This window comes from Pan troglodytes, chromosome 12, assembly GCF_028858775.2.
Source record: "Pan troglodytes isolate AG18354 chromosome 12, NHGRI_mPanTro3-v2.0_pri, whole genome shotgun sequence".
Taxonomy (NCBI): domain Eukaryota; kingdom Metazoa; phylum Chordata; class Mammalia; order Primates; family Hominidae; genus Pan; species Pan troglodytes.
This window is the reverse complement of record NC_072410.2, coordinates 50,398,024-50,423,701: the sequence shown is the minus strand read 5'-3', so window position 1 is coordinate 50,423,701 and position 25,678 is coordinate 50,398,024. Positions and strand designations below refer to the sequence as shown.

Genomic DNA, 25,678 nt, shown 5'->3' with positions numbered 1-25,678 from the left:
AAATAGGCACATTTTATTGTATATTAGATTATACCTGAATAAAACTGATTTAAGAATTAACAGCCTAAAAATGTTTAAGATAACCAAAACAGCATGGTACTGGTACCAAAACAGATATATAGACCAATGGAACAGAACAGTGGCCTCAGAAATAACACCATACATCTATAACCATCTGATATTCGACAAACCTGACACAAACAAGCAATGGGGAAAGGATTCCCTATTTAATAAATGGTGTTGGGAAAACTGGCTAGCAATATGCAGAAAACTGAAACTGGACCCCTTCCTTACACCCTAAACAAAAATTAACTCAAGCTGGATTAAAGACTTAAATGTAAGACCTAAAAGCATAAAAATCCTAGAAGAGAACCTAGGTAAAACCATTCAGGACATAGGCATGGGCAAAGACTTCATGTCCAAAATACCAAAAGCAATGGCAACAAAAGCCAAAATTGATACATGGGATCTAATTAAACTAAAGAGCTTCTGCACAGCAAAAGAAACTATCGTCAGAGTGAACAGACAACCTACAGAATGGGAGAAAATTTTTGCAATCTATCCCTGACAAAGCACTAATATCCAGAATCTACAAAGAAACAAATTTACAAGAAAAAAACAAACAACCCCATCAAAAAGTGGGCAAAGGATATGAAAAGACACTTCTCAAAAGAAGACATTTATGCAGCCAACAAACATATGAAAAAATGCTCATCATCACTGGTCATTAGAGAAATACAGATCAAAAACCACAATGAGATACCATCTCATGACAGTTAGAATGGTGATCATTAAAAAGTCAGGAAACAACAGAAGCTGGAGAGGATGTGGAGAAATAGGAATGCTTTTACACTGTTGGTGGGAGTGTAAATAAGTTCAACCATTGTGGAAGACAGTGTGGCAATTCCTCAAGGATCTAGAACTAGAAATACCATTTGACTCAGTAATCCCGTTACTGGGTATGTACCCAAAGGATTATAAATCATTCTACTATAAAGACACATGCACGTGTATGTTTATTGCGGCACTATTCACAATAGCAAAGACTTGGAACCAACCCAAATGTCCATCAATGATAGACTGGATAAAGAAAATGTGGCACATATACACCATGGAATACTATATAGCCATAAAAAAGGATGAGTTCATGTCCTTTGCAGGGACATAGATGAAGCTGAAAACCATCATTCTCAGCAAACCAACACAAGAACAGAGAACCAAACACCGTATGTTCCCACTCATAAGTGGGAGCTGAACAATGAGAAGACATGGACATAGGGAGGGGAACATCACACACCAGGGCCTGTTGGGGGTGAGGGGCTAGGGGAGGGACAGCATTAGGAGAAATACCTAATGTAGGTGACGGGTTGATGGGTGCAGCAAACCACCATGGCACGTGCATACCTATGTAACAAAACTGCACATTCTGCACATGTACCCCAGAATTTAAAGTATAATCAAAATAAATAAAAGAGAAAGCAGGATTTTAAAAAAAAGTTAAATATAAAAGGACATAGGCATTACAAATAAGCATATAAAAAAAAAGACCAGAAAGAGCCCCACAAAATAAACAATTGTGTTAAGATAGAACATTTAGTTAGGGCTTATTTTTCATCTTTGATAACTATTTTTAATCTACTATAGTAATATTTTCATAAACAGTACTTCTTAATAGAGAAAAATAAAGCAAATGACTTGTAATTTGATTAAACATGAAAAATTAACTCAAGGCTTAATTTCTTTTCAGTTACCTCTATGCTCAGACGAGCTCAGAACATTTAATAGTTAGCATTCTCAATTCCTTACTTTCTGAGAAATGGCAGGAGCCCCAGTATGAGCCATTAGCCAAAGACACAAGTATCCTGTCATGTAATGAATCAGCAAGAGTTAAGTGATCACTCCAGGTTGCCTGACTTTCATCTGGATACCATTTCCATGCAGGCAGACTTCTTAAGTAGGCCGCTACAGTACAGTGACAGCAATAGTAGAAGTAATAATAATAGCTACTTCATTAATTAAATGCTTACCGAGTAATAAGCAACATAATTATATTGTCTTATTTAATGCTTACTCCAACATTATAAGCCTTATAAGCTATTTAAAATTTTCATTTAATAGTCTAGGAAATGACACCTCAGAGAGGTCAAATAATTTGCCAAATGTCACAGCTAGTAACGTAAGGTCTGCTCAGTTCCAAACCTAATCACCATGCTGCCCTGCCACCCAGTAGAGGGTTCCTGAAATTTGTGGTTACAGAAGCCCTATTTTTCTGATGCTTGAGGGGTTGAAGAAAAGAGGGAGACACTAGAACTTAATAGACTGAGGCAGAATTTTCTTTCTTCATCCCTAAGGGGGTTTGGAAAAATGCTGAGCATTCAGCATAAAGAGACTCCAAACACAACTCTCTGCTAACCTACTGGGAACAGATCTTAAGTCTCTGGACTGACTGGGATCTTGCCTATATAACTAGTCATCAGAGCCCATTTTTCTTTTCTACTGTATATTCTTAGCCAGTGTTACAGTATAAAACATGAAAAGGGAATATCAAAAGCTATTCTAGGAAAACAGGCTGTCCTTTCACACAAATGTTATCCAGAAAGGCTTCATGCCCACGTTGAATTTCATTTCATGTACAACAATCCCTTAACCGCATCTGAGAATGTCGCATCATCTCTCTCACTCTCTCCACATTCTCAACAAGTTATTTTACCCTTAAAATCAACAGACCAAGAAAGAAATGATCCTGGCAAATCAAGAAGCAGCTATTAATATTTAAGAGATGAGAATCCCATAGATATAGCTGGTTGTGTCTGAAATTGTTCCCTTTGCAGATATGTACCCTACACAAGGCTCCTTCCTTGGGTACCATTGCCTCAGAGGATCGATCTCCCTGACTGTACTTTTGCCTCTTTAACTCATTCATTCTGGCTTGCCTCCCACTGTACTTCTTTCTTTCATTCAAGCCTGGTGTTTTATCTCCTGCTACCCAAAAGGTTGTCAGAACTGCTACAAACCGAAGGGCTTTCATCTTCTGCTTGTCTTCACATACCTGCCATTTATAATAGTTTAATCTGACATGGCCCACGGTGCCTCTCATTCATGAGCTAGCATTTCCAGACACAAACTCTCGAGGGAAGAACCCTCAAAGAGGTCCAGAAGCAACCTGATTCCTGTTCTATCTTCACTTGTCCTCTTGGGACTTGACACTTTAGACTGTCCTTTCGGTTTTCTACCTTCACTGATGCTGTCCAGTTCCCCTTTCATAATCGGTCCTACCTCACACCTTTACCCATTCCTGGTTCCTGGACTTGCCCTAGAAGGAAGTGTTTTAACACTCAGATTAGGGTTCTGGATTCTCCCTTTGGTCCTTGCTCCCCAGGGATCCATGCTTGTAACTGTGGCTCCCAGGTAGTTAATTCTTTTATAGCTAAGGGTGCTTCTTTCTTGGTAAACTGAACTATGTCCTAGTTGCCTCAATCTGGACCTTTGGTGTCACTCTCTGCTGCCCTCCACCGGCTACCAGTAGAATGCAGTAGTTAGAAATTGGTTCCAAGGCTTTTCCTTGGCCTGTAAGGGTCCTCCAGTAGAAAGCTACACAGTGCAGTTAACGAAGATGAGATTCGTGTTCAAAACCTAGCAGTTTTCATTCAACCAGTACCACTACAACAGCCTCTGATACCACTGCTACTCCCAGGGAAATTCACTGGTAATGACTCTCCTGTCCCTTCTCATAAAGATGTGATTGTCTCAAAAACTTTCAATTTCCATGTTTGTGGATATGCATATTCATGCTGTATGGTAGAGGTTAGGGAGAAACCTTCTGAATTCCTCAGGCTTGGTTTGTTGGGAGAAGCAGAAAGTAGTGCAATGCCTCAGGCTAGTCAGGCAGCAAGCCGTCTCACAGGTTACCTAGGTCCCCTATGATACAGCGTGAGAGGATTGACAATGCTGTCTGTGGACTAAGGTAGCAATTGCTAGGTGGCTTACTATGTTATGCTTGTTAGCTCTTCACTCAAAAGCTGAAATGGAATGGAACCAATGCCTTCAAACTGACTGACTTTGCTGTGAGGCTATCTAGAGTGATGCTGGCACCACGTCCACATCAAAAGTTACAGTCATTGTTCTACTGAAGCAGAGGGGTAGGAGAGTTGTCACAGATTAGACTGACAGTTCTGTAAAAGGTCATTCTAACACCTAATGGAAAGGATGTTCTATTAGGATGGTGCAAAAGTAATTGTGGTTTTTGCCATTAGTTTCAATGGCAAAACCGCAATTACTTTTGCACCAACATAATATACTCTGGTGGAACCTCTAAGTAGTAGGGCTCTGCCTCCAGGATGAAGCAGAAAGTGCTGGGCAAGCCAGCGTTTGGTTAGACTGTGGCAATATGGGTTGAAAGCAACAATGGAAACTCTTAGCCTGGGAGGCCCATGAGTCAGAAGGCCAAACCTCATTAATTTTTCATGGGGAAATATGTCAAAAGCCTGGTATTTTATCTCCTGCTACCCAAAAGGTTGTCAGAACTGCTCCGAACTGAAGGACCTTCAACTGCTGCTTGTCTTCACATATCTGCCATTTACGATAGTGCCTGTCATTCATGAGCTAGCATTTCCAGACACACAAACTCTCCAGGGAAGAACCCTCAAAGAGGTCCAGAAGTTACCTTTCTACCACATACAATTGTGTAAAGAACCAACTGTTTGGGGCTTACATTGCTACTAAGTGGGTGTGCTTGCTCTCTGAGGAAAACCACAGTGGAGTTCATCAGCCCTTCCACCTTCCCTTCAAGGACCCCTTCCCCATTAAAATAAAAATAAAAAGGAGTCTACCTCTCATAAGACTACCATGGTCTTAGTGTGGTTATCATCTACTACGAATACTCCCTCTCCCCTGATTCCTAATCTCCTGAAACAATTCCATGGGGACTTTTAGGAAGTTAGACCCCTGAGGTGCTAAAATGATTTTCATAGTAAGAAGATAATGAATAGAAAATGGCCTTCCAAACATGCTATGATGCCACTTGGCCCATTAAATTTTGGTCTTTTCCTGGTACTTAAATGACATCTTACATGATTTTCTATACCAAAGATTTCTGCTCTGTTTGGATATTATTTCATGAGGTCCTGGTCTGCCAAATATGAACTACTTGTTAAATCAAAAAATGCCCTGAGGTAGAATTTCCAAACGCACTTCCTCCCCAGTTAAGAAGCTGGTATGAAGTGAGATGAAGTCTTGGCAGTTCTAGAGCAGATTCTCCTCCAATCAATTAAGGACATTCTAGCAAATCCCAGAATTTGTTACATATTACTGGCAATTCCTCCTACTAATTTCCTCTGATGGCTCTAGTTACTAATGTCTCAAGCAAGGGAAGGAGATAGATCTTTTTTGCAGAGACTACTAAAGCATTCCAGAAGCTGAAGACTTTATTCATCTGTGCCCTATCCTTGCATATGCTGATCCAGCCTTTGCTATAAAGTCAAAGTTCTAGCTCAATGGAGCCTATTCTCATGGTGTTCCTTCTTCTATTTTTCACAGAACCATCCCCAGAAGCTGTTAGCTCTCCCCTACCCATACTTAGGAATAGGAATTATTTCCTGTCAGAGCTTCCTTTGATGCTGGAGGTATCACCCTGAAGGTTACAGGCATCTGTCAAAACAACTTGGGCAATACAATTTTAGCAAAACGACCAGAAAACTCTGCTTCCAAAAACCAAAGGACCATCTTTTGAAGTTGACCATCTTATTTATGTCGGGCTGCTAAACCACAGCTAAAATGTCTTCTCTGAAAGTCTGTGTATCTGCGTACAGCAGAGTTGGCCTTGCCCTAGAGATCTTGCCAGAAAACTCTATAGCTGTTTCCTAAAACAGAACTATGGCACCAATACAAAAAAAAAAGAATCTAGATAAAGTGACATCCCTTGGAGCATCAGGCCACCTGAAGAGAGACTATGGGGAGAAGAGAATGTTATACAAGAATGCAAGCTCCATAAAGGTAAGGGCCTGTTTTATTCACTGCATTGTGTCTACTACCTGGGCTAGGCACAGTGTTGAATAAATGAATGAACATTTCCTGATTAGGGAGGTCTATATCTATATCCAAGTGCTTGCTGTGGCTATGTCAAGATCTGAAATATGGTCTGCAGGACATGCAGTGGCTCTGCATCTGCAAAGAGATCTGTGCAGGTGGTCTGATATTACTATATCTTCTTCTAACCACCAAATGCCTTTGGGATATGATGACCCTGGATTTCATTTCTCATCTGCCCTCCTCATATATACATGCTACTCTATCAGTGGTACAGATAATCTCTTCCAAGATAATGTATTTTATGGCTTAACTCATTCCTTCTAATCCTATTATCCACAACAGTCATAGTAATGACATCTTCTAATTCCACGAGTTATCAAGTTATTTGACTTCTGACTATGGTAAAGATGGCTCCCAGTTTTATAGGCCATTATTTGACATCACATACAATCTGAAGGTCAACAGAATATTTCAACTGAGCGCTTGGAGAGTATCTCTACTGACAACATTACTGGTCCGTACACTTCCCAACTGGAAGGTTTGCAAACAACTGTATTTTCTCTACCAAGAATATCTTTTCATAAAAACTTTCCCCTGCTACCTACCCCCACACTTCTCTTCATTAACTGCTCAGTAGCTGTTCAGTAAACACTTGGGAAAACTACAGTTCATCTCCCAAAACCCAAGTTATATTCCAGCAAGTTCAGGACCAGTATTAAGTACATGTGGGAAATGGCTTCCTGTTAACAGTTTAATGGTTATAACGAAAAACAGAAGACTGACATCTCTGACCTTTTGAGATATGGGCCTGCCCCACCCCAGCCCCACCTCCTATGAAGCCTCCTAGTTAGGGGACAGTTTAGACTGGTTATGGTAAAATGTTAAAAAATAAATCCTATGGACTACATGTCTTTTTGGTATATTGCTGTATCAGAAAACAAAAATCAGCTTCTGATATAAATGGGTTTTCTACTGAGGCTAAAATACAAATAATTATTAAAGTTAAGATTTTTTCCTATGAGTCACAGCAGTCAAGCAAAGGGGGGAATGTTCCTTCTAGGAACACATAGTATTCACTAGACTTGGGCAATTTGATTTGAAAATCAAAATTTTATTGAAGAGGATCATGACAGGATGAGAAGTAGGAGGGGCAGTTCTACATAGTTAAGTTCTTGAGTTGTTCTCAAGTTTTCCTAACGGGTGTTAACTAACCGAAGGTACGGGTTTTACCTCTATACCTCTAAAAGGAATAGCAGCAGTATTTGTTCAACATCTCAAAAGAAACATGCAACTATTTCTCTTAGGTCCTATAGTTGTTTTCAAGGCAGGTTAAGTGTCTGCAATGGAAATGCACTGTGTTTACTTTAGATTGTAGGTTAGAAATTGGGGAATAACTGGCCTAGAGGGAATATCAACAGCTCAATCTAAAAAAAAGCCCTAGATATCTTGGGATGGCTTGCTGTATGAGAGTCTTTGCCAGCAAGCTCCATTCACGAGATCTGATGCAATGTCACAACCTAGTTCATTCAGCTTTATAAAAACGTAAGTATATATCAGAAGTAAATAACTGTTGGGGCCAAGGAACAGAAAATAATGGGATGTTACTAAGAAAAGGAACACCCTCAAGCCTTTGGCCAAACATGGAAGGTAAACTATCATCGATTAAATAAATAATGCAAACTATTATCCAAGGAAGTTAAGAAGCACTTACAATGAATGTGAATAACAGAAATGTGAAATGTTTCAGGGTAGCCTGTAAATAGTAGCATTTAATGAGGAGAATAGATAGGACATAAAAGAAGAGGTATATGAGGAAGACAAACAACAAAAAATAATATGAGAAATTAAGAAATGGGGATTTAAAGAGATCAGCCTAATACTTAAAAGAGAAAAGACAGTCTAGATCCTAATTAAACTAACATACAAAACACCCATGTTTTTAAACAAAACTTAAATCTGCTATTTTCTATGCTTTAAATATTTTCTTCCCTTAACAATGCTTGACTTTCAGTGTGACTCTTCACCTTTTCCATGAAATATTTTATAGCTACTCAGGCACACATAGGCCTCTCTACTTCACGGCCTCTTTTTGCACTTATAGGTACAAACTTGCTCTTCATTTGCATTGTTTATATATGTCTTATAGCTCAACTAGAGTGTAAATTGGAGTTTATGTCCCCGTTTCTTGAATTTAGACTGGCCTTGTGACTAGCTTCAGCCACAAGAATGTGGTAGAACTGATGGTTTGCTAGCTCCAAGTGTAGGCTTCAAGGAGTTTGCGCATTTCCTATTGCTTTCTTGGAACTCTGCCAAGATGCCGTGTAAATAAATCTAGGTTAGGTTGTTTGTAGATGAGAGATCACAGAGAGTAGAAAAGAGTAGTCCTAGCTAAAGCATGCTAGACCAACCAGTCCCTAGCCAATCTAGCAGCAGACCTCAAAGTATGAGTAAGCCCAGCTGAACCTACCCTAAATTGAGAATCTGTAGAAATTTGAGCTTCATAAGTAGTTCTTGTTTTAAGCCAACATGTTGTGGGGTAATTTATTTTGTAGCAAAAGTCACTGAACTAACTGAAATATACATAATGGCTTCATCCTTCAATGTAGTACTTATCACAGTGTGCCTTATGTTAGAATCAGGAATTTGCTTGTCATTCCTTTGCTCCCAGAGGGCACAGATCATACTATATTCATTTGTGTATTCCCACAACACTTAGGTTGTGATTTGTACACAGTAGGCACTTAGACTTTGATAAAATAAACTGAAATGAAAATCAAATTCTAGTGTTGATCAGCATTATCTACTTAATGTTTAACCATGGAAGAAAAATATAAGCCATGCCACTGTTTAAAGAATAAAGTAAGTACTGAGAATCTACTATTGGTCCTTTATTATAATTCTCAATTATGAACCATTAAAGGTCAGCACTTGGTGTTTACATGCCACTTCAAGATAGCTAATTAAATGAGCCTTTAAGCTACCCTTCTCAAAATTCAGCATTAGCCCAAATTTGGATTTTGATGGAAATATACACATATATTTGATTTTTGCATGAGAAGTCATACTGCAATCCTACTTATAAAGATAGAAAACACAAAGTGTTAAAGAAGGGGATTTTGATTTCTACTATCTAATTCACAATATTATTAATAGTAGGTTTTCCAAACTCAGAAATCTGACAAATGAGGTTTAACTTATTTGTACTTTAACTCTGAAGTGCCACACAAAAGTAAAATATCATGAAAGCTTGTATATTCAAAATGTCATTTCTCTCTTTCTCTTAAGAAGTAGAAAAGTGAGAATAGGACAAGTAAAAAAGGATGAATAGTTTTGCTATCCGCATCTAATTTGCTTCCTAATGAAATTCTATAACTTTTAAATGACCGTTATTATAGTCTACACAAAGATGATTTCATCAAATATTCCACGTTTTGAATATTTTAAAATTATTCATTAAATTGATACTGTCTGAAACTCTCTAAAGCAGGACACTGTGGAAGCATGCTCAGAATACACATATAAGACAGCGAGGCAAATACACTCAATGACGGTAAAAGAATATCCTTGCTGCACTGCACTGGGGGCAGATCCTCTTCTTACATGAGTGTGTACCCTGTAATTTACCTTAACTTGGGCTTCCTATTTAATATTTTTATCTTTGGCTTATTAAGGGCATAATGATTAAATCAGTTAAGCTAGATAACTGACTCAGGAGGTCAGTTATAGGTTTAGATAGGTCATTATGTAATGAAAAAAAATCTGTGTTCTTAATAATATGTCTGAAAGAAAAACACAGGCCAGTGAGAGTAGTATTCAGTTTTGGTCCATAAAATCAACCCTGTAAGGACTAGATGAGAAATAGGTAACAATGTGACATGTGAAAAAGACTCAAATACTAGCAAATAGGAAGCTCAATAAATGAGGAGTAGGAAGCCCATTCCTCTAATTGGGGATGCCCAAATAAAAATATAAAGATTTAAAGGGTTAAGGTTAAGTGAGACAGATTTTAGCCAACTTAAGAAATATCTTTCTAGTAATCATATTGTCCTAAGGTGGAACTTGCTGCTTTAGGGTAGTGGAACCTCCTCAAGGAAGATATTCAATCAAAGTCTGGGGTGCTGTACAGGGATTGAAGTATAAAGCCAAATGTTATACTACATAATTTTTGAGATTAGCCTCCAGTCCCAAAATTCAAAAATTCTATTTTAGAAGCCTAAATGTTTAAGAAAACATAGTCCCAGGTTTTCTGTTTAGAGTTTGAACATCTCTGTAGTTCAGAAGCCTCCTTTTAAAATGATGCTCACTTTAAATAAGTTCAGAGAATGACTAAGATGAACTGCAAAGAGAGAAATATTTTCAGCACAGGATGTGGAGAGATCATTTTTTTCACAGTCACTCAACCTACCTGAGGTCTACTAATAATGAGCTACAGACCAAGAACTAAAGAAGTTTTTCAAACAATCTAGGTTAGAAAAATTATCCCTTTAAGCTGCTTCAGTAGAGACAGGTATAAGTAGAAATTAGGTGACAGATTGAATAGAAAGAGGCATACTCTTTCATTACCAGTAAAATTTTGGATTTTGGGTTTCTACTATTAAAACATTATAAAAGCAACTCTGGGAAGAGAAATGTAATAGAAAATAGGAACTTAAGCATAAATGACAGTGCTCACTGAGAGCTTACAAGTACTTGCACATTCATTCCCGACTCTGATCCACCTTATTTTGGCTGTGCTTTCTAACTTACTCCCTTAGTTAACATTTTCTGTGAACACTAGTTCCTTTCCATAGGGACCAAAACCACAAACTAGAGAGAATAACCATGCTTCCTTCTCATGAATAGTGAGAACGGAAACATTTTTCCTTGGATGTGTTTCTCCAATGAAATTCAATTTCTACTTTCCAAGAAAAGCCAATTGGGTTAGAAGTTTCTGAGAAGAAACAGGAGGGTGGGAGGGAATCCAACAGATACCACTCCACAAACCCTAAACCAAAATCCCAATCTTTCAATCTTACATCAGTCAAGGGATTAAAACCTGAATGTCTCAGTTGAGTTGCTAAATCTACAGGTGGAAGGTCTTAAGTGTGGGAAGAGATTGTTCCATTTGTGATCATGCTGGTGAATCCTTAATATGCAAGAGAACCCCCACCTTGGCCCCCAAATATTAAGTTGACACACGTTTCTGGGACACAGCCTGAATCCTCAAACTTTGGCAGGTCTATAGACACACAATTTTCTGTTTTCTGCTTAACAGTGCTTTCCAGAATTGTCATCAGATGACAGATTACACCACCCATCTACAAGGATTCAGGGGTAGCTCAGGCCATCCATTATGGGTTAAAAGCTGTTCCAGCATGAATCGAATCACAGTGGTAAGGAACTACCGATACAAGGGGTCCTGCAGCTTTAAGAAATACCCTGGGCATCTAAAAGTTTTCAGAATGCAAACTATGTCAGCTCTGAAAACAAGAGGCACTGCATCATTATGGCAGGAGAAACAAAGCCAGCCCCCTTTCTTAAACAGACAAAAAAAAAAAAAAGATTGTTTTAATAGGAAAGAAGCATCAGTCATTGATTCTTACTTCATTCACACTTTCTATCCAACCCCATCCATCTTAAGAGTGAAGAGATGACAGAGCCCAGTTAACTCTCTCCCTCACTAGGCCCCCGCCCACCCTGTTCCCTATATCCAAACCACCAAGGCCTACCAACCCACCCAGTTCAATCTGCAAGAAACAGTCCTATAGAATGACTGGTTCTATCTAATGGGCTTGCCAAAGCTCAGGTATGCCCAAGTATCAGCTTTCATCACATTACTTTAATAGGGTTAGCATCACTGGTCCAGGCCTTTTCTAATCATCTTCAAAAACGACCACTTAGTTACCCATAGCTGACAACATTCTACAAAGGAGGAGGCAGGAAGACTTAAGGCAGCAGGAAAAAGTCAACAAACCAACCAAGAATCCAGAATGTAAAATATTTCATTTTTCTTAAATGCTGCTGGCCACATTATCTACAAACAAAACTTCTCCAAGCAGGCAGTCTCTGCATCAGTGCACCTGCTTAGCATTGGTTTGCTGAGTTATCTTTTTGCTATGTCTGCAAAAGCCAACAACAGCACAATGGGTCGCATCACTTGAGGGTCACTTGAGTCCCTCTACTCTGGGTCCCTCCTCCCACCCCCGCCTTCCCTTCTACCCACAAAACCTTTAACTCCACCATAGCTAAGGATCCCAGATAGCTAAATAAAAGAGGTGGCCTCAAATACAGGGAAAACCCTTAGGTCTCCAATGTGAATCGCCAACGCCAATCCCCCTCCCTTCCCCTTTTCCTTAAGACCTGATGGTCTTCAGTCACACATCTTAAAAGAAAAACAAAAAACAAAAACACAAAGACTTACTTGTCTCAAGTCGATGAAGGCCAACTGCAGCGTGTCCTCCTGGAACCCAGGCACCGGGCCGGATCTGGCAAACTCTGTGGGAAAGAAAAGAGGATAAAAAGCGCCTTTAACTAACCATGGACAGGGAGATTGGCAGACGGATGACAGGGAAGACAAGAGAAGCTGGGGGAGAGGAGGACCAAGCTTCTAAGGAGTCATGTCTCTCTCCCTTCAGCTTCTTTGTTTGCCCTTCAAAATTCGTGTCATCAAAACACCATTAATTCCAGCATCCTGACAGCAAGGAAACTGTACTAATTCGACCTGAAATTTATTCCCATGAGCTGCGCTGGGCTTCAGAGTATTTGTTTTGTGAATGGACAAACAACTTGCAAAGGAGGAGGGAGTGGGGGAGAGAAAAAAGTTTTTCCTCTCAACACAATAAAATCTTCAGCTGTGAAACTCTTTTCAGTTCCGAAAGCTATTTATATTTTAGATCGCTGAAGGAATTTTCTAATTTCACGCTTGTCACCTCATTCCCCAAGCATTTATCAAAAAATATTCCCTGCTACATCATTAATTATTCCCTCACTGATTATTTGTATTATCTCATGACTGCATTATTGCCCACACACACACACACACACACACACACACACGCACGCATCCCAGAAGCAGAGGCTATCCCAATCCATGACTTGGCTTTTGAGCAAAGGAATATTTACAGATATGAAAAGGTCCGTCTGAATAAACCTCACTGCAAAACTTAGGGAACATTTGCACATGTCTGTCCTTCTAGTGTATTCTTTGTCCTTGACTTCTACTTCCATTCCACTCTCAAAAATTCTTTCTTCTCCTTTCTCTACCCCAATTCAATCTTAGCCTGAAGAGATTACATGAATACTATTTGCAATTTACAGTGGCACCTTGGGTACATGCTCAGTTTATGACTCTGGCTTCTATGTCGTTAACAAGAAGATGGCTGTACAGGGATATAAGGACAAAAACTAGTAACAGTTAAGAATGTCAAATTTTATTGTCCCTGAGCCCTGCTTATTATGAAATCAAAAGGTCTTAAGTTCCCTATACACACACACATACACACACACACACCAAATTCAAAAGTTGGACAGTTATACTATTCTTCAATTCTTTCTATGAAGCCCGTGGCCAATCTCCTATTTACCTCAAAAACAACTCAAGTGCCTGTTCAAAGCAAATATGAAAAGGAACGTTTTCCTTCAAATTATACTTCTATCCGTACTGAATTTAAGAAACTATACAGAGTTGGTATCATATTCTTCTTCTGCAATCAATAAAATCTATCAAGATATTTGCACATATGTCTAGAAAATTACTTCCAACAACTAGTGGCTGGATAGATCCAAATGGTAATTTGTTGAACAAGGGTAGGAACTTCTGTTCTTTAAAAATATTTTCCATTTGGGGGCTTCTCAGACATAGCATTTCATAAAACCCTTGCCCCACTTTTAAAATTATGCTAACAACTTAGTTTGCAGGAATTATGAGAACATTATACAAAATGAAATTTAAAGCAATTTATTAAACTAATTAAAATATAGCACAGATGTATTAAACAACAATATACACAATTCTTATTTTGACATTTAAAATTAAAAATGCCTCATTTTTCATTTTAATGAGATAAATTATATGGCATGCTTGGCAGTACTAAAGTTTCTATTTGCTTTGAGAAGAAAATTCAAATGCCATATATAAATTAATTCTATCGTATATTGCCCAAGTGATAACACTTTTTTAAAAGAGTAAAATTCTGGCCAGGCGCGATGGCCCATGCCTGTAATCCCAGCACTTTGGGAGGCCGAGGCAAGTGAATCACCTGAGATCAGGAGTTTGCGACCAGCCTGACTAACGTGGTGAAATCCCGCCTCTACTAAATACAAACAAATTAGCTGGGCATGGTGACACATGCCTGTAATCTGAGCTACTTGGGAGGCTGATACAGGAGAATCACTTGTACCTGGGAGGCGGAGGTTGCAGTGAGCCAAGATCGCATTATTGCACTCCAGCCTGGGCAACAAGAACGAAACTCAGTCTCAAAAAAAAAAAAAAAAAAAAGTAAAATTCTAAAACTGTATGAAGATTTTATGAAGGCCATGTTAATAAAAAGCTTGATATAATCCATTGTTTATATCTACAATAGCCAATATCTGTGATAACCTTGTATACAGGAGCTATTTGAGTTAAATGTACAATTTTCCTATACTATGCTCCTGTTAATAGCAATTCTTTGAATTACAGCCACAGCTATTCTTTTTGACTACTTGGATTGTTAGGTGATCAGCTAAAATTAGCTTCCCATACTTGATGGTTTCTTCCAAGGATGTTGGATTATCACACTTGGCATTGCATAACTCAAGTCTATGCTGTATCACTTGAAGCATCTGAAGACTTCTCTGTCAGTTCAAACCCTACTTGTGTCAAAATGGCAGCAACTATCAAGATGTTCTGCCATCCTATATATGTCCAACTCAACAGAATCACCCACCTGAATGCTTGGGAGCTGGCTACACATTCTTTAATCTCCTTATTGGGCATGCTCCCTGGGGCTAATAGATTAAGCTGATGAAACAACTTAGGAATCTGGATGTGATACATATTTAGTTTTCGGAGTCACTTTATAGACCTCATTTTTATGACACACCGAATCTTCCAGGTTCCCAAAGGATATAATGGCCTTTTAGGTTTGATTGCCCCTTTTATAAATCAAGGAATCAAAGAATGACAGTTGCATCAGGTATGATAAAGTAAAGAAATTAATTTTCACATATAGTTTATGGAAATGTTTAATGACTATATATTCAACTTCATATTTGTATTTTTTCTCATTGCTTTATGTATATAATTCTTGTCTTCCCACATAGATAGCAAACTCCTTAGGGATAAAGATCATTTCACAAAACCAAACATCCACTCAAAATAGCAGATGTTCAACCAATATTGTGTTTTAGTTAAATAAGTTACACAAATAGCAAGATTCATTGGGCACATGTACTCTTCACTGCCAATGAAAATCTCTGGATTATAAGGGGTCCTTAATCTGAGTATCAATAAACAGGCTTTAGGAATTCATGAGCTCCCTAAAATTACATGCACATTGATTAAGGGGATGGACTTTGGAGCAATAAAAATCAGAATTTGAGCCCCAGCTTTCCACTTAGTAGCTCTATGGACTTACACAATTTACTTAACCTCTTTACACTTCAATATCTTTATCTCAAAAATGAGGATAATACAGCATTCCTTACAGTGCTGCTATGTGGATTAAACAGAATAACACATGTAAAGCAGTTGGCAGAGTGCCTAGCATAATTGAGTATCATTATAATTAGTTTTTTAGTGTAAATATGAATTTCTCTGCAAAGAAGGTTCATAGCGTACACTGAATTCTCAGAGGGCTGGTAGCTCAAAAAAGGTTAAGAAACACTGTTCTATATCAAGAACAAAACATAAGAAAAAATTCAGCTATGGCTCAGTGATGAGTTAGTGAGTTGGCATTGCAAACTTATTTATAGGCACTATTTAATTACTTCATTTAAAGGAAATTGATATTAACTATTAGTGTTTTAGCTACAGCATAGCAATTTTCATTAGTATTATTTAAAATTTTTAATAAACGTATAAAATAGGTATTTTGTAATTTTGTGACTCAATATGCCCTCGGAAACATGATTAACTTTTTACATATATTAAAAATGTTAATAGCATTAGAAAATGTGAATATTTTTTAAAATATAGGAGACTGTATACGGTCTAATTTCAACTATATAAAATATAATATGCACAGAAAACATGATAGTAAGCACTCACTTCATAATGTTACCCAAGGCTGCTACAGACAGGAAGGTTATGAGGGTGTTTTTTTTTTTCTTCTTTATATTTTATAAACTTTAAAAATAAATACAGACCACTTTTATAACCTGAGAGAAGGAAATGGAAGAACACACACATACACATACACATACACATTATGTAGTGAAGCTCATATTGCAGTACTTTCCCTAGTAACAAGAGATATAATTTGTTCAAGATTTAGCATTATTGGCAACTAGGATTGGTCTGTAAACCCAAATTCTCAGATGCTGCTTGATAGAAAGAAAAGAGGAAAACTACCACATGAGAGAGGGGCAAGAGGCTCCCTGACTCTTGTAATATGCTGATGCATCCACAAATTGATTATATGTACACACAAGAAGCCTCTCTTTAGAGCTGTTAATTAAAATTGTCCTTCTTTGACATAATAAAAAGGGGAAATACATGCAATTTTGGCCAAGCAGAACCAATGGATACATAAGTCACAATGGAAATTCCCTTTCTGGACTTTGCAATCCAGAATTTTTAGTAGGTTTTCAGTATCTAAGTGATCCAAGACAGCACCAGAGATTCTGAAGCATCGGCAAGGAAAGAAAGGTACTTGCTCCATTCAATGCAGAACCAAACCCCACCTTTGACCAATTCCTGTTACTGGGAGACTGAATCAAAGTTCAGTGAGACTAGCAAGGTGGCTTCTTCTTGGGAAACTTGTTCAGGATAGAAGAGCCTCTGACAGGTACCAACCCATTCTCCAGAAAGCTTGGCTCTTCCCAGCAGTTCTGCCCTGCCCCTGTCCAATCACACATGGTAGAAACTCACAGAATCAAAGCTGGTATCAGGGCCTGACTCCAAGATACCATTTGCAAATGTGCAAAATCTTTCAATGAGGAAACTGCCAATTCATTTGAAATTTATGAAGGAAACATTTTCACTTGAAAAAATTAAAAGGAGGTATACAAAATAGCAGGAAAGAAGGTATATTGTCAGTAAATGTATCAGAGGAGAAAGAAAATCACTAATATACTTTACTTGCCAAATATCTAACTCTTCATATTCTCATACACACAAATATATATGAGATATGGTAATTATTTTTAAAAACGATTAATTTTTCAAAAATATGCTATAATTTTATATTTCTAATAATCTTCACATTATAATGAAGTTATCAGAGGGGAAAAAGGAAGGATGCCACCCATTTCAAAGTGCTTTCTAGACTTCTTGAAGGCTGATCTTAAAATTAACAAATTCTGTCACTTAGTCGAGGGGAAAGAAAAAAATTAACTTTAATTTGGTATATTCATACTTGGCTGAAGAAAGCAACATATATAAAAGAGCACAGAATACTAAATTAGAATAAAATGGTAGAGTGAGAGTTAGGAGGGGCCTTGAGAAGTCAAAATAACTGAATTAGTCTATAATCTATCTACATATATAGGACATTTGGGAGTTTATCAAAAGAAGTCTGTGAGAAAAAATAAAAAGCTAATTTTTCTAAATCTTTGCAAAATGCCATAGAACAGGAAGAGCTTTCAAAGGAAGATGAACAAGGAAAAATCTATTTCAGAAAAGCAAAACTAGCACAATGTCTGGCAAGTATGTAAAATAGCAATTTTGGGAGAAAAAATAACTTGTTCAAATAAGAGGAAGGTGAAAAGACAATCTGCAAAATGTTAACAAGAGGGTCCTAGATAACATCAGCACAGTATTGTTTCCAGTAAACTTCCAGTTTAGACAATGGACACAATAGCACCACCTGCTCTTGCTGAATGGATTAGGGATTGGTTTTGGCCAAAATGCCAGATAAGTAGGGAAAAAAAGCATAAAATCCTAAGCTATACTGGGTACTTGTTTATAACTTAAGATCATGTTAGGTCACATGTGTTTTTTCGTGGGAATGAAAAAATAAGAGCTGTTGTTGCTGTATTAACATAACGGTTTCCTGGTATCTGGCTCCCTGGAGCAACAGATGAAGGGTGTGCTAGACTATGAAGTGTCTAGGGAAGCCAAGCCTTCTTGCATCACATCACAGTGGTTCCACTAAGCTAATTACAAACAGGAGTTGATGTACTCCACAGGGAATCCAATTCAGATCCTACTGGTCAGAGAAAGGACAGCCAGAACATAAGGAAGTAAGAATGAAGGGAGAACAATGTCAAGGAGAGAGAAAAGGAGGAGGAGGTGGAGGTGGAAGGGAAAAGCTCCTTGGAGATTCATCTGAGTATACTTGTCTAAGTATGCTTGTATGGACATGTAATCATACAAAATAGATACCATTAATTATCTAGGGTATGACTGTATGATGTAAATTATTCTTTGCGTTTTTATAATTTAAATATGAAACTCACTAGATCTCCAACTTCAAGAAAGACAGGGGGCTGTAGGACATTGTGCCTATAATGAACAATACTGTATTGAATACCTAAAAATTTAAGAGGGTAGATTTCATATATGTGTTCTTACCACAATTTTAAAAAGAATAATATCCACAAATCATGTCTGACAAAGGACTAGTATCCAGAACATGTAATAAATTACTACAATAGACTCGTGTTAGCCTTAAGGACACAATAGACTGAAAATGAAAGGATGAAGAAAGACATTCTATGGTAATGATAATTAAAAGTATTGTCTTATATATATCAGACAAAATACACACTTTTTGGTAAAAATCTGTCACAAAAGACAAAGAAGGTAACTATATAATGATAAAGGAATCAATTCATCAGGAGGATATGGACCTAACATTGGAATACTTAATATATTAAGCAAATATTAACAGAGCAGAAAGGAGAAATGCAGCAATACGATGACAGGGGTCTTCAATACCACATTTTTAACAGTGGATAGATCATCCAGACAGAAAAGCAATAAGAAAACATCAGACTAGAACAACACTATAAACCAAATGAGCCTACCAAATATATAAGAACATTCCACCCAACAGTAGTAGAATATATATTTTTATCAAGTGCTCAGAGAACATTCTACAGGATAGGTCATATGTTGAGTCACAAAACATGTCTTAACAAATTTAACATGATTGTAATCATCTTAGGTACCTTTTCTGAGCATAATGGTATATAAAACCAGAAATCAATAACAAGAAGTTATAAAAACTCAGAAATATGTGGAAATTAAACAATACACTTCTAAATAACCAATGGGTCAAATAAATTAAAAAGGGAATAAAAAATATATTAAGACAAATAAAAACAAACACAATATATCAAAACTTATGGGATGCATAAAAAGCAATTTTAAGAGGGAAGTTTATTCTTATTAGAATTTATTAGGTATCAGAATTATTAGATATTTATTAATACCTACATTAAGGAAAATAAAAGTTCTCAAATAAACAACCTAAATTCACACATCAAGGAACTACAAAAAGAACAAACTAAGCACACTAGAAATGATAAAGATCAGAGCATAAGAAATGAAATAGAGACTAGAAAAAAATAGAAAAGATCAATGAAACTAAGAGTTAGCTTCCTTGAAAAGATAAACAAAATTGACAAGCCCTTAGCTTGAGCAAAGGACCTAAATAGACATTTTTCCAAAAAAGACATACAAATGACTATTGGGTATATGAAATAGTGCGCAAAATCAAAAGTCATCAGAAAGATGCAAATCAAACCACAATAAGATAAAACCACCCTACAACTTGTTAGGATGGCTATCATCAAAAATACAAGATATAATGAACGTTGGTGAGGGTGTGGAAAAAAAGAAACCCTCGTATACTGTTATTGGGAATGTAAATAAATACAGCCATTTTGGTAAAGAGAATGGAGGTTCCTCAGAATATTAAAATGAGTCAGGTGTGGTTGCTTCTGTCTGTCATCAAAGCTACTCAGAATGCTGAGGTGGGAGGACTGCTTGAGGCCAAGACCAGCCTGGGCAATATAGAGAGATACTGTGTCTCTGAAAATATCAACAACAACAACAACAAAAACCCAAAAACAGAAAACAATGAAAAGAAAAACAGTTAAAACTATAGTTACCGTATGATCCAGTAATCCCACTTCTGGGTATATAGCCAAAGGAAATGAAATCAGTATCTCAAAGAGATATCTGCACTCCCATGTTCACTAGAGCATTCATATTCATATTCATATTAGCCATGAAAGCAACTTAAGTGCTCATTACTGGTCAATGGAGAAAGAAAATGTTGTATATATACAATGGAATACTATTAAGCCTAGTGTGGGGATCTTTTACCACCTTGGTTAATTTCTAAACATTAAATTTTAGATTAATAATTTTTCTAATGTATTCTTCTCTTAAATAAAAACAAAGAAGGCTGGGTGTGGTGGCTCACTTCTGTAATCCCAGAACTTTGGGAGGCCAAGGCGGGTGGATCACTTGAGGCCAGGAGTTCAAGACCAGCCTGGCCAACATGGTGAAACCCCATCTCTACTAAAAATACAAAAAGTTAGCCGGGCGTGGTGACACACACCTCTAGTTCCAGCTGCTTGGGAGGCTGAGGCACAAGAATTGCTTGAACCCAGAAGGTGGAGGCTGCAGTGAGCCAAGATCGTGCCACTGTACTCCAGCCTGGGCAACAGAGTGAGACTGTGTCAAAACAAAACAAAAAGAAGTTGCCAACCACTGTGATAATAATACTAGCTTTTATAATTGCCCATGTATGTACCTTGATTGAAATCTTCATTTGTTCATATGGCTTCAAGTAACTGTCTAGTATACTTCCATTTCACTTTGTAGGATTCCCTTGAGCATTTATTGCAGGGCAGGTCTAGTAGGAAAGAAGTTCCTTAGCTTCTATTTATCTGGTAGTGTCTTAATTTCTCCCTCACTTGAAGGATAATTTTTTTCAGATATGTATATAAAATTACAGATATGTATATAAAATTATATGTATAAAATTACATATACATATCTGGAAAAATACATATTGATAGTTTTTTCTTCTAGTATTTTGAATATATTGGCTTACTGTGTCTGGCCTCCAAAGTTTGTAATAAAAAAAATCTGCAAATCTTATTAAGGATCTTTTCTATGTAATGAGTCTTGTAAGCACCAAAACAGAAATGCTTACAAAGAGTCTTGTAAGATCCTTCAGTTCATTTTAATTGGAGTTCTTCTGGCATGTTTATATTCATATCTTTCAGGAAATTTAGAAAATTTTCAGTCATTATTTCTTGAAATATTCTCTCTATCCATTTCTCTCTCTTCCTTGGGGACTTCCAAATGGCTAGACTGGCCCATTTGATGGGTCTCACATGTCCCTTAGGTTCTGTTTACTTTTTTCAATCATCTTTCTTTCTATTCCTTACTCAATAATCTCCATTGTCTTCTCTTCCCATTCATTGATTCTTTTTTATTTCTGCTCAAATCTGCCTTTGAATCCATTTAGTCCAATTTTCATTTGTTATTGTACTTTTCAGCTCCAAAATTTCTTTTTTGTTTCTTTTTTAGGTTTTATATCTCTTCATTGCTATTTCTATTTTGCTCATACATCATTTCCATGAATTTCTTCACATCTTTCTTTAGTTCTTTGAACATCTTTAAGAGAGTTGTTTTAAAGTCTTTGTCTAGTAGATCCACCATCAGGTCTTTTCCAGGAGCAGTTTCTGTTGATTTACTTTTTTTTTTTGCTTTGCATGGGCAATACTTTCCTGTTTCTTTGTATTCCTTGTGATTTTTAATTGAAAACTGGACATTTGAATCTAATAATGTGGCAACTTTGGAAAAAAAATTCTTCCCCTTCTCTAGGACTTGCTGTTTTTTGTTACTGTTTTTGTTGATTGTTTTGTTGATTGTTATAGACCATGTCTATGTCAAGGATCAGCCTGATATGTAAACTCAGGTCCTCTCACATCTTTTCTGAGCAGATGCCTTTCTCTGGACCTCTACGGTTAGTTTCTAATTTTCTCCAATTATGCAGTTGCTTTTGAATGTCCTAGTCTTTAATGTTTGGCTCCCAAATGGGGAAAAAGAAAAAAAAATGAAGAGAAGTAGGGGGGAAAAAAAGCACGAGCCCTTTAAATCTCCTGACATCATTTTAGCCAGAGGAGCAGAAGCAAACAACAATCCTGGGAAAACAAAAAAGAGTGATCGCCCATCTCCATCTGAACCTCTGTGATTAGAAGCAGCATTCAACAATCAGAAGACAATTACCCAATATTTGGAGGACAAGGTCATTTTTGCCCACTCTGGCTCCCATAAGCTGTGGGTAAGCTGCTTTGGGAACACATGCACAATTGCCTGCCATGGGATTGGGGTTGAGGATGGGTAGCTATTAGTGTACTAAGAAATAAAATTGATAAAAGTTAACCACACTTTAATGTCCAAGCCTTCCCCTGCAAGTTGCAAGCTTTTTATAGACTCTGCAGTTCCAAAACAGTTACATCAGACAAATTCTGCCAGTGTAATTATTGCCTAGGTGGGAAAACTGATTCCTGGTACTTCCTATTTCTCCTAGACATACTCTTATCATCAACCCAGTAACTGCATTGCTTGGTATTACTCAAATGAGTTGAAAATTTATGTCCACATAGGAATCTGGGAATGGATGTTTAGAGCAGCTGTATTTATAATTCCCAAATCTGGAAGCAACCAAGATGTCCTTTAGTAGGTGAATGGATAAATAAATGGTGTTATTTCCAGACAAGGGAATATTATTTAGTACTAAAAAGAAATGGGCTATCAAGCTATGAAAAAACACAAAAGAACCTAAAATGCATATTACTAAATGACAGAAGCCAATCAAAAAAGCTACATATTGTATGATTCCAACTATATGACATTCTAGATAAGGGAAAATTATGGAGACAGTAAAGGATCAGAGCTTGCTAGGGGACAGAAGAAAGGGAGGGATGAATAGGTGCAAAACAGATGATTTTTTAGGACAAAGAAACTATTCTCTATAAAATTACAATGGCAGATTCATGTTACTATATATTTGTCCAAACCCATAGAATGTACAACACGAAGAGTGAACCCTAATGTAAAGTATAGACTTTGGGTAATAAGGATGTGTCACTGTAGGTTCACTGATTATAATAAATGTGCCACTCTCGTGCAGGGTGTTGATAGTGGAGGAGGCTATACATGTGGTAGAGCAGGGAGTATATTGGAACTCTGTACCTTCCACCCAATTTTGCTGGGAACCTAAAACTGTTCTAAAAATTAAAGTCTGCTAAAAAATTATTTATAAAAAGGGCAGAGGAAAGTGAAGGCGAACTCTAACATATTCTCAAAGGTTTTTTTTTTTATAGGAAATGTGATTAAAATTGATAATAATGAAGTCTAATAGCAAATGCCGAACCAGTACTCCAAATGTATTTATAAATTTTTTCTAAAGTTCAATTCTCCTATCTTCTTACAATTGAGAACTAAGACAGATAGACATGGCTTTTTGATTAAATAAGGAATTAATCTCCCATAAATGAGAAGATAGCCACAAGCACGAAGAGTCCTTCCTGCTGCTGCTAAATAAATAGGCAGATCAATCTCCATCTGGCTGTACCATGTGCATTGAGAAGAAATGAGGATCTAGGCACTTGCAGTGAGTGACTAATGTTAATGACAACATACATTTACCTGGAGAGAGGCATTGTTTTAAGAGGAATAAACCTAGAAAACTGGAGAAGCTTATTTCTATGTCTTGCCTAACATATAAGAATAATCAGTAAATAAGGAAATTAGTGGGTTGAATCTCAAAAGGTAAACTAAAACACAATTTCACTTCAAGATTTAAAAAAACGAAGACGATTATCATTTTCTACCAGTTCATGGAGTCCATGGGCACTGGGGGCCTTTACAAAAATGAAGTACTGCTTTTTATCTAAGGAAATATTCTAAATGATGGATATGACTATTTTAGCTATATTCACTGAATTAAATCAGTAATTTTTGCAATATGTGGTTCCTTATGAAGGAGGAAGAGTTAAGGAAAGTAAAGAATATAACAAATGGCAGAACAATAGCAGGCTATATGGCACTGGATTTTCCCTTAGTATTCCATAGACAAATAATAGCCAAGGATAACAAAGATGTTCTAGGATTTCAACCTACAATCTTGGGATCCCAAGATGAAAGGAGTATTTGTAATTGCTGAAGACTTTCATATTAATAGATTTTAAAAGGTCAAAAAAGTTAAGTCAGTGAACTAGTTACAATCTAATCCCTTTAAATCTATTATTTCAATATGCAACTCCCACCCTAGAATATCAAAAACAAATATTCACTTTACACATTCCTTTTTATACATATAAAATATTCTTTTCATTAAAATACATAGATCTATGTAAAGTCACAATTTTCCTCCAAGGTTCCCAAATGCTTCACAATTTTTCAAAATAAGGGTCAATTTCACCATATATCTTTTAGAACAAGGCCTCTCCCAGTTGGCAATCAGCAGTGCTTCTGTGCATAATCTCTAGGAAAGTTGAAGATCTGCCATGAAAGGGGTGGGTTTCCTGAGAGATGAGAAAGACTGGTGTTCCAAAGCAGTAACTTTATATCCTTGATATTTTTACTATGCTTTTAAGAACTTAATTTTATCCATGTGTTTGTTTGGCACTGATTATTCTGCCATATGAACATATATCCGAAGCTATGGCTATCTGAAATTTTACATTAAGAAAGCATTCTGCAGGACATTTAACAGAACAGTGAAAATCAATTCTCTAGAAAAGCACTGTCTAAACAGAAATGTAAACCACATGAATAATTTTTAGATTTCTAGAAGACACATTACAAAAAGAAACAAGTAAAATTAATTCTAAAATTAAGAATATATTTTATTTAACTCAATATATCTAAAATATAATTTCAACATGAAATTAATATTTTTGAAATTATTGAGATATTTTGTATTTTTTCAAAATCCAGTATGTACTTTACACTTACAGCACATGTCATTTTCTGACTACCCACAATTCAAGTGCTCAACAGCTTTTTTGGCTGGTAGCAATAGTATTGAACATTGTAGCTCTAGATGACATTGATTACAACAAACGGAAACCAAAATGAAGTACGTAAAGAATGACTTAAGATTCTGGAATGACAAGGAAAGGGCACTATCAAAACCCATAGCAATATGAATTCTATTTTTATATTGGCTATGAAATTGGAATTGAAGGAAATGCCCATGATACTACACTATGGCTTCTTGTGTTAGTCTATTCAGGCTGTTATAGTAAAATACCATACATTGGGGAGCTTATAAACAACAGAAATTTATTTCTCATTTCTGGGATGGGAACTCCAAGATCAAGGCACCTACAGATTCAGTGTCTAGTCGGACCTGCGTTCTGGTTTATAGATAACACCTGCTTATTGTAGGCTCACAGGTAGAAGGAGTAAGGGATCTCTCTGGGGTCACTTTTGTAAGGACACTAATCCTATTTACAAGGTCTCTGTCCTCTTGACCTAACCTAAAGTCCCCAC

The 25,678-nt window shown here is 36.9% G+C and overlaps 1 protein-coding gene across 4 annotated transcripts in view; it reads right to left on the bottom strand.

Moving 5' to 3' along the window:
• Positions 1–25,678, bottom strand: part of EXOC6B (exocyst complex component 6B) — a 652,710-nt gene that overhangs the window by 148,856 nt on the left and 478,176 nt on the right. For all 4 annotated transcript variants that reach the window (XM_515544.9, XM_054678524.2, XM_054678525.2 and 1 more), the window contains one exon: positions 12,428–12,501. In XM_515544.9, the coding sequence (XP_515544.3) occupies positions 12,428–12,501 (74 nt within the window). The remainder of the gene's footprint in view (positions 1–12,427; positions 12,502–25,678) is intronic.